Source organism: Rhopalosiphum padi, chromosome 3, assembly GCF_020882245.1.
Source record: "Rhopalosiphum padi isolate XX-2018 chromosome 3, ASM2088224v1, whole genome shotgun sequence".
In the NCBI taxonomy this organism is placed as follows: Eukaryota; Metazoa; Arthropoda; class Insecta; order Hemiptera; family Aphididae; genus Rhopalosiphum; species Rhopalosiphum padi.
Window position 1 is genome coordinate 54388120 of NC_083599.1, and position 11239 is coordinate 54399358.

The 11239-nt window shown below is 26.5% G+C and overlaps 2 protein-coding genes across 2 annotated transcripts; one reads left to right on the forward strand and one right to left on the reverse strand.

Moving 5' to 3' along the window:
• Positions 1-5722: 5722 nt before the first annotated feature.
• On the forward strand, positions 5723-6625 carry LOC132925193 (uncharacterized). Its single transcript, XM_060989607.1, has 2 exons — positions 5723-5950; positions 6533-6625. Exons 1-2 carry the CDS (start codon positions 5723-5725, stop codon positions 6623-6625), a joined length of 321 nt encoding a protein of 106 aa, XP_060845590.1.
• Positions 6626-7007: 382 nt separating this feature from the next.
• LOC132925194 (uncharacterized) lies at positions 7008-7490 on the reverse strand. The gene has a single exon (XM_060989608.1). The coding sequence runs from the start codon at positions 7413-7415 to the stop codon at positions 7008-7010; it is 408 nt and encodes a 135-aa protein (XP_060845591.1). The 5' UTR covers positions 7416-7490.
• Positions 7491-11239: the final 3749 nt, after the last annotated feature.

Sequence of the window (11239 nt, forward strand, 5' to 3'; positions counted from 1 at the left end):
CAAACTGATATAAAAAATCGAACCGTTACCATAGTAAGATATCTCATAACTATTTGACATTTATAGTTTTTTTTCGTTTTTATAATAAAAAAAATATTTACAGCCGATATAATAATTTAAATTTTGAATAAAATAATCAAATTTGATAAATTATATTTTACAAATTACAAGACTTAAGGCCAAGTTAAACAAAAAACATGTATGGACTGTAATACTGTATCGTAGTTAACGATTATTGATACTTTATCATTGAGTATAGGTAAATCATCATTGCAGACAAAAAATAATCGAAGACCTCGGTTTGACTTTATTTCTATATTTTTACAATGATAAAATGCATTGATAATACTATCAGTAATTCATACGTATTATTCTATTATATTAATGAAGATTAAACTAACTTTTGCCAAATAATATATTAATTCATATTTTTTTATCATAATTCATAGGTACGTATTATTATAATATGATATATTATATTTTACTATAACTTAAATTTATAAATCAATACCGACGTACCGCACAGAAAATTGTAGTAAGTTGTAAATTGGTTATTCTAAAAACTTAAAACTAAGTAAAGTCGTATGAATATTTTGAATAATTACGACAAAATAACTCAAATTGTTATAGAGGAAAGAATCTTAATTTTATTGTAACATATTTTGAATTGGTTATGAAAAATTTATTTTGCTTGTATTTTCGATACTTTTTGCATTTCTGTATGAATAACTTACGTATAAGGAATCTTATATACTTCAAAGACTACCTATTTTGGTACAGCTATACCTGAAATTGAAAGTTCTATAAATTGATTACTACAAAATTATTTAGAAATTTTCTTGACTTTGATGATGAATTTCTTTAAAATTTGAAATTTAAACGCTTGTAAAAATAAGTTATGACTATAAATATATTATATTTATTATCTCAAGAACATTTCATGAGAAATCTTGTTAAATTTTCAAACTTTTTGACTAAATAAAAATATTACCATCATAAATCGAAAAAATGCTTTAAACAAATTCTAGTATCTAAATAACTATAAATAACACTAAAATAGATAAGATATTAAAATAAAATTATAATAAATACAGTGAACTCTCGTCGTATCAAATCTCATGAAAAAGTTTGAGCTATTGACTTGTACACATTAATTTTAATAATGATAACGATTCAATCCGGGCGCAAACAAAAACATTAGATTAATATTTTATGGTATTATAGCTTATAGTTTTATACCGTAGTGTTATAAACAAAGTATAAAAAAACAGGTCTCTCGCATATAAACATCTTAAATATATATATATATATATATATTATAAATTGATACTAATGATACATTCTACATATTACGGTTGACTGTACTCAATGTTATTACTTATTACCTATAAAGAGATTAGTCGTTAGTAACTATTTAGTGTTTAATATTATACGTATACCATTTGTACGTGTCATATGAGTTGCCTAAATATTATTCCTTAAGACATTCTACGCTCTAGCCCCTATATTACAGGTAATATGTACAATGTTTGATGATAAAATCATATAAGTAACTTTAATAATTTTGTCGGTTTATTTGAAAAGTTTATGTACAGACAGTGGAAATTGATTATTCAGTTATAATGACTCAATGAACCAGGAAATTTCATATTAATAGGCAATAGAAGGAAATAAAAGTCTCTAGTTTTAAAAAGATATTAATTTAACGTTTTGTTACATCGTCCACATCGACATTTATTTTATTCGGAAATATTTTTTTGACGTTTACGTGTCATAGCAAATACATATAAATAATATATTTATTACGATATATATATATTATATATATAATTAAATAATATAATTAGGAAATAGGTATATACAATTATAATATATTTATATAATGTATAATAATGAGAAATGTGTTTTTATTTATTAATTTTAAAGTTTACAAATTGAATAAGGTTAACTTAAATATAAAACGAAATAATATACCAGTCTGCATTATCTTAATAATTACGACTCAATTATTCTTACCTTTATATGCGTGATATAAATATACTTATTGGAAATAAATTATTGACATTATATTATGCGATCACAAAACAATAATAATTAATAATTATATTATTGTGTCCTGATAATTAATAATACAAACATACGATTACAATACGTACATCATTCGTTAAATCAGTTTCGACATTGTAATGGTCCGTAATATAATTCTTGATAATTACGGTAAATTTTTTAACTATATCCGTTGTCTATCAGTAGTCTCTTCCTGTAATCTGTGTGTTTTATTAAATGCGAGAATTAAACGCATGAATTTAATAATTTGATCACTAGTTGAGTCTCACATAGGCTTTTTTCACGTACGAAACCAATCTTCTATCGTAATAAACTAATAAAGCAACAACGCAACAAAAACTTTTATAGACATTAAAATATTATAATTTATAATATAGATACAATATACTTAACATTTTAATTTAATTTTTATTAAATTACCTGAATAAAAAACTATTCACTCCTTAAAAAGACGGGTAAGTGATATGTATATTTGTTCAATTTGTTGGTATGGCCATTGATTTTAAAATATACAATTTATTTAAGTCACCGAAAATTCCTATGCTATAGTTTATCTGTATATTAAATATTTTACAATCAATGGTATGACGTTCGTGCATTGTCTTATAAATTTCGATATCATGTATACACGTAACACGTAACACTCGATATTTTTCACTTACTTTTATGAGTCATATTTTTTGGGGTAGGTTTTGTTTGATAATTTATCATTATTATTAATTGTTCCTCAATTAAAAGAATTGCCACTGGAAAAGTGGAAACGCTGGAGAAAGAGCTCACTTTTCATGGAATTTGACGTTACACAAAAATCGGTGGAAAAAATCGGTTAGAAAAAAAAAATACCCAGCCCAAAAAGTATATATATATTATTATTATTATTGTCGGTATTGTCGATTGCGTAACCCGAGGACTCCGACAAAATTGAGTCCGAAGTACCAGGGGCGCACGGGCCAGTCGTTCGTTTCCGTATCGTCAGCGGCGGCGGCGGCGGCGACGGCGGCAATTGTTGATACTCATTCAATAATTATCACGATCACAACATACGTTCCTATTACATTTATTTAGAGTTCTCCCCAATATTCTTCCCAATAACCAGCTAAAATAATTAGAACCTAACCTACAAAACCTTTCCAAAATGTTTCTACAACATTTTCAGTGTTTCCAACGTTTCCACAATGTTTCTACAACGTTGCACGCGAGCCAAACCGTTCCGTGACTCGTTTTCATTATTTTTCAAGGAATTTAATATAGGCAATTTACTATGTCTGCGTACTGCGTTGTGAGTGATCATTACTGTAATAGTAACGGATTGCTTACGCTCAAACACGCAAATGTCAAAAACGCGCTACGCCAATATTACTTATTAGTTATTTTGTTTATATTTTTTATCAAAAGCATCAATCATTTGCCAGTCATATTAACAAACTTACTTATTCAATATAATTTCTGAAAACATAATTTAATACATCACTGTCGTGAAATTTACTTAAAAAACGACTTTCATAAATTGTTAAGTTAATTTTCTCACTTGAATATTATTAACATTTTCAAATTAATAATATTCAAAATTGAATTACAACAATATTGGAAATATCGTTTATAAGTAAACTTTATGACGAATTAAAATATGTTTTCAGAAGTATTATCAGATGACTAGGATAGTCGATACAATTGGCATGATCAATATATTTTAAGGGGCCTCGCTATGGTTATTATTTAAGGAACAACATTTAGGCAATTCATAATCTCGTCTTAGCCACCCGAGACCTATGTGTTAGTTGTAAATGATTATCAGTGTAAGACATAAGTGAAATTCAATACAAGTACCGGCTGGAGTTATCGACGGTTGTCACTCTCGTATGTGCATGCACATGTCACGACCAAAACCGTTTTTCCTATGCGCGTGCTGGAGAAACGTTTCCCCAGCACTGCCAATGTTGAAAATATAAAAAATTCAATTTTAAACTATACAGTATTATGTACTTTTTTTTGTACAATTTTGTACAACTAAAATAAAATTTTGTACACCCCCCAAACACGACCAAAATCGTTTTTCTTATGCGCATACTATCGTAAATAAATACGACATGTACCACGATGTTAAAACGTCCGTCAAATCAATTACCTGTAATTATTAAAACGGTCTAAAATTGTATTACCCATGCATATTGTATTGCACTATAATATATACGCCTAGTGCTCATTTATATATCTACGAGTAACTATTATAGTCTTATAAAAAAATATGCTTTTTATCATAGACAGAATATTATTACGAACTATGCGTTTAACGAAAGTCATCACATTTTATACTGTGCGTATTATCAATATCTTATATAGTTTATGACCAAAATAAAGTGACAAAATGTTAATAATAACCGAATAACATCAGTAAATTAAGTTTTGTGCCTGGTGCGATTAAAATTTGTCTTCCCCGCACTACATCTTTCCATAGTATATGGTGGCTGAATGCAAATATCAATAATACAAAATAAAAAAAATCCCAGAAGCTTGTTCGAACATTGTAAACCATGTTATTTAATAATAGATAGTTATACAATTTTATTTTAGTAATACAAAACTGTACAAAAAAAAAGTACATAATACTGTATAGTTTAAAATTGAATTTTTATATTTTCGACATTGGCAGTGCTGGGGAAACGTTTCTCCAGCACGCGCATAGGAAAAACGGTTTTGGTCGTGTTTGGGGGGGTGTACACAATTTTATTTTAGTTGTAAAAAATTTTACAAAAAAAAGTACATAATACTGTCGATGTTTGATATTAAAATTCGAAAGTGGCAGTGCTGGTGAAACATACCTAATAATTCGATAACAATAAAAATTCACTAAACGAATTTTACGACAACTTACTTATTGATTTGACAAAATTAAAATTAGTTTACGTTGTCTGATCTTAATTCTGAAAAAATATTAAAATTCAGCAGAAAAATGTCTGTAGATCGTATGAAATTTTCCGGTTTTAATTTTAATTTTAATATTATAATTTGAAAAATTCATATTTTCAAGTTTTTATTACCACTTCATTAGAATATTAGAAGTATATCGTATATTGTTAATTAGTATTAGTACCATTAATGCGTACCATAATACGTATTAAAGCTGTCTTATATATTACGTTTTCTTGAATATTTCATACTACATATTTATTTATTTTTAACTCTGAAAATTGAAGATTTTATGGAAGAATGACCTAATAGTTTGTCATCTACTCTTCTATAGCAGACCAACGAGAAGTTATATTATATTTATACTTATTATTAGTTATTACTGTTCCTATTATTAGAACTATTTTATGATTTCGTGAATTCGATTTACTGATTTATAGTTAACACGTAGTCTTTTTTCTATTAAGCTGGCTACACACGGAGCGGTTTGACCGCGCGCGGTCGCGGATTATGATCCGCTGTGATTAGAAACCGCTTCCGCTGTTTGCTTACACACATAGGCGGTTTTAAAAGTGGTTCCAAATAGTTTTTTTTGGCGCCAATTTTTGGCTACGACAATACAATTTAACGTGAAATAAACATCAGTTTTTCTAAACACGTGGTTGAGTAAAGACTTGTTTTAAGTACTTTACCAAGTTAGTGAACTATTTTGTAACTTGAAGTTAACTTCTTTTTATCCATTTTCACAATGGACTTACAATTATTGGATGATGTGGAAGCCATAGCTGTTGCATATGCGCTACATAAACGACATCAGCAAAAAAAAAAAATATCGAAGAGGCGTTATTGGGTACATCCAATTAACTTAAAAAGGCCAGAAGAAGGCCAATTTAATGTTAACTTTATGGTACTTCGAGCACATCCGGAAGAGTTTATAAAGTACTACCGAATGTCTACCCAATCGTTTGACGAGTTGGTAAGTACCTAAATATTTTATTTATAGAAGCGGAAAGTAAGTGTCGAGTGTACCTGCAAATCGATTACAAAAAGTTTGTCATAAGTTACCTATTAATAAAATATCACAAATAAATAGTCACAATATTTTTTTATAATCCTTTAAAGTTAGAACATTGACAAATTTCATAAAGTTCGCTAAAATTTTAAAATTATTTTGTAGATTAAAATTTATAAAATGTTCACTTTTTATAGCTAAGGGTCGTAAATTTAAACAATCTTTTTCATAAGTACCTATTTCTATTTCATACCATAACCAAAAAAATCTAAGAAATATTTAAATATATATATTTATAATATAATATTTTAAAATATAGTTAATAATATATCATTTATAGTATGATTTTGCCTACTCTTGTTATTGAGTTACTCTTAAATGACAAGGACCAACTGTACAGCAAAGCAGTGTTAAATTTACTGACCAAACTATCATTTTTAGCTTTAAAATTATTAGTTATTCTCTTAGTAAATAAGATAAACTTTTTACAATATTATACTTTATATTCTAACTATAATATAACTACACATTACTATTTTTTTTTAGATTTCATTATGTAGACCATTTTTATCAAAACAGTTGACAAATATGCGTGTTCCAATTTCAAAAGAAGAAAGACTTACAATTACTTTGAGGTAAGCACATATACATTGTATACATTGTAATAATAATAAATTCAAAAAAATTTGTTTTTTACTCTTACCTTTTTTTAATTAAGTAAATATTTTATTAAGTATAATTAAAAACATGGTTCATATAAACATAGTTATTACATCTTGTAAATGAATAAATAAAACCAAAACATTATTTAATATTATATTAATTATATAAAAATTCTTATTAAATTATAATTATAATAATTAGGTATGAATAAAATATTAGTTATAACTTACTTTAGTTATAACTAATAACTGTCAAATATATATATATATTAAAAAAATGTACTTATTAAAAATAATATTTTACTTTAAGTACTATTTGTATTATTATATAAGAAAAATATTAATGTAATTTAGTGTAGTCAGTGTAGATTTGTATTATGTGAGTAGTATGAGTTAATTGTATCAGTTTGTGTATGAGGTGGTTCAGGAGTAGGAGCAGATGATTGGGCAACTGGATAATGTAGTTGATGTCTATGATCATAGTATATTGGCATATTTGTATCTGTAGAAGGTGTTGGTGAAGGATTTGAAATGTATGAAGTTGTTGGTAATTGAATATTTAACGGGTATGTTGGGTATGACTGGTATGAGTTAGTGTATTGCAAGGGTCTAGAAGTGCTATTGTTAATTGATTGAGGAGTGGACTGTGGTTGAATTTGGTCAAAATTAGTAGATGTTTTTACTTTTTGTATAACTTGTATCATTTCAATGTATACTTGATTCTGTTGGTCTTCCGTCATTTTTCTGATTTGTGGAGCCAAAGACATCAGGAATTATGTCACTGGATCTTCTGAAACTCTGCGTTCTTTTAAAACGCTTATAAGTTGTTTTTCAAAGTTATGTTGATTTTTTTCGATCTTTTTTTTTTTTTGTATTGAACTGGAGATTCCTCCTCAGCAACATCGTGTTCATTGTCTGTATCGAGTGTGTCGTCTCTGTCGTTATTTTGTACAGCAGCAACGTTACTCTCAGTGCTTTAGAATAATATTAAAAACATATTATAATATTATAATATAAATTAAGTCTTGTATGATTAGTTATTGAAATACATCTACCTATAAAGAATCTATCATGCATATAATATTTCTTCAAAAGTTTATTTCTAGAAAAAAAGAACATTGTGTGCTTGTGTAGTTTTTATATTTTTTATAGAATTTAAAAAGATGCATTTATTTTAAAATAAATAAAATTATTGCGTTCGAGTTTTCTCCAAATAAATTGAATTAATGTATATTAGATTGTACAATTCTACGAACTCAATATAAAAATAATAATCTGCCACCCGAATAAGATGTATAAGTCTATTGGTGTTAGGTTTTACAAGGCCCAAGATAATTCTCAGACAATATAATTCCTAATTCCTATCGCCGCCTGTTGAGAATAATGCCAATTGAAAAGCTAATAGCATTTTTCGGATCAAATCCAGCAAATACATGACACAGGACCAGTGCGCAACTACAGAATAAGGGTCCGATGTGAGGTAATTAAATAGGGCCCCTTCCTAGATTAATTTTTGTTGTAAGTCTTACAATCTATAAGTATTAATAATTTTAGGTTTTAAAATACGTTATACATCAATTTGTTTGTATATGTATAATATATAAAACTATATAGGTATTACCTATTGGCTATTACTGTTGTATATTACACAACACTATATATTTATGAACTATTGAGTACCTATACCTAAGTATTTAGTTTATATTGTATACTCACTCAAATACTCAATGGACTCATTGTTTAAATAAATATTTTATTACTCCGATATATTATAACCTTAATTGAATTTTAAAAAATATCTTTTTTTATTATAAGATTGGTATTATAATTATTAAAAACACAATTTTTTTAAACAAAATTAAATATTAGATACATACTTTTTAACTAAATAAAATAAAAAATTACAATATCGTACATGATATAATTTTTAATGTAAAAAATTCATTTTTCTGGCTTTTGAGTTTGCAAAAATATTTATTATATTTTCTACATCTATTTCAGCAGTTAGGAGCCTTTCAATATTTAATATATAGCCAAGCTTGATAATCTATATCCTGTGACATGGTATTACGTAGATAATTTTTTATTAATTATAGTTTTGAAAACGACTTTTCAGCAGAAGTAGAAGTGACTGGCATAGTAATAAATATCATTGTAGCTGTAAATAGTTAATAACCTAACCTGTAGGAAAAATAGTTGATAGATTTCCGTTCAGAATAAATAATGATAGATCTTTTATAGTCATTTTTTTAAGATCACTAATACCATCATTTGAAACAAAAAAAATACAATAATATTAAAAAGTTTTTGTGAGTAATCTATTTATGCGTTTGTAGTGTTTGCAGTTTGCTCCTGGCTGGCCCCCCCCCCCAAATGTACGTAAGCCTTGGGGCCCGTGTGCACGGCTCGCTCAGCACACTCAATTTTTGCGGCACTGCGGCGGACAGGACAATAGAAATATACACATTAAAGATTGAACGTTTTTATGATAGCCGCCGTTCGAATGATCATATAATAATTCTATGCACATATTTGAGTATTTTAATATGAAATCATAATTATAATTTCGAAATTTTAACTAGAAAATGTAAAACGTTATTTAATAATTTTCTTTATTAATAGAGATACAATCGTAACATAAATATCTATGATATTAGTTAGATCATTATTGTAATTGTTGATATAATCATGAATAAAACAAAATAATTTTTACTCCTCAACTGTCCTTGTCTCTACTTTATTATTATTTATTATATTACTTACTTACTACACGTAACATATAATATTAAGCACTCCCTCTACCATCATACATACATACATACATACATACATGCGTATCGTCTCATTATTACATATTATAGAGTATAGACAGATACTTCAGGTGTTCCCAAAGTTCTCAATACCATTGTTGTTATTATAAAAATATTATTTTACGATCTACGTTTTTTACTAGATTTGTCTATTGTTGTCTATAATAAATCTTTTGCTATTATTTCGTACATTTACGCTGTACCTATTTCAGATTTCCGACAGTATGAGTATTTTTTATAATTTTTTTTTATGTAGGTCTATTATTTTAACAGAAAATAATATGTAAATTTAAGCAGTTTGAATTTACAATTGGTTGGACAATATATAATGACATAAACACATAATGTTATTCTTTACATGTAATATAAATATATAATTATACATAATATTCTATAATTACTGGATATATTTAATTTTTAACTCATAAATCACATTCGTGGAACCGGAAATAATTAATGTGTTGTCAAATTGTGATTTTTCTTACATATTTTTCGACTTTTCTCTATAAAAAGTAAATACATTATTTTTGTTGAAATTACAGACTACAGTCAGTAATAATAATATTAAAAACAATATTATTCTACAAGAATTTAAATTCATGAATTAAATAAAATTCATATGATAATAAACAATAAAATACAATATAACACTGATGGAAAAATGTATTGTAAATCAATCATTTTCATCTACATTTAATAATATGTATATTAGTAATGACAATTAGTTCATGCACAATCTAATGAAAATAATACTTTGGACATGAATAATGTTCTACAAATTCCATAAATACTTCTTAGTTCTTCACACATAGAAATAACAATTATTGAAACATACAAAAGTATTACACCGTTCAACACAGTAGCATAATGGAAGACCTAGGAGCAACTATAAGACATCTCCATATTTTGGTAAAGATTAATTTTTGATTGCAAATTAAGAAAAAAAAAATTGTGTTGTTTGGTGCATCAACCAGACAAATCCGATTGTTAAATAGGGACAAATATATCATATAAATGGAGGTGTCTGGTATTTTTTTAATGCAACAAGACATCTACAAATATGATTTTAACAATTTTTCACTGGCCACTACTTATCTTGAGTATTAGTTTGGAGGAAACAGAAAATAATAATACGATCATAAATCATAATTAATAAACATTTATGATCAGAATATAGCATTCTTGGTTTTATATTTATTTTATGTTTTTGACATTGAGCCACATTATCATCGGTATTTTAACTTTTGAATGGTTATGCTCGATATAATAAAATGTATTAATTTATATAAATAATATTATATTATATAAACTTAATAATGCTTACCAAATATAACTGTATATGTTTTCAAAGAAGAAAATATTCTTTTTTTTTCTGACCCACGTAGCTATAACTCATCATCAAATAATTTTTTCAACATTTGGCGTACTGTTAAAGTTAAAGTTTTCCTTGTTAATCGTTTAAGACTATTAACCTAAATTAAAAACATATTATGTAATAAAAAAAATATGTATTGAATAATATATTTTATAAAAAACATACCACATTTGTCTTAAAATTTTTGTCGAGCAGTTTAGTTTCAAATTTGATTAATTCTTCTTCATTAGTTATAGGAAGTGAAGAATCACAATCATCTGCTTGGTCAGATATAACTATTGTAATTGTTTCATTTCTAGTTTCATTATTTTGAATTTTTAAATTCATGTCATTAATTATTTGGTCCATATAGTGTTGTTTTTGGGACAAAGTTTCTAAGTCATACCTTATTTTTAAAACCACATTT

Bases quoted from the DNA above. Each gene is read 5' to 3' on its own strand.
- LOC132925193 (XM_060989607.1), top strand. From the start codon at position 5,723: ATGGACTTACAATTATTGGATGATGTGGAAGCCATAGCTGTTGCATAT. The intron at 5,951-6,532 runs GTAAGTACCTAA...ATTTTTTTTTAG, and splicing joins CCCAATCGTTTGACGAGTTG to ATTTCATTATGTAGACCATT.
- LOC132925194 (XM_060989608.1), bottom strand. From the start codon at position 7,415: ATGTCTTTGGCTCCACAAATCAGAAAAATGACGGAAGACCAACAGAAT.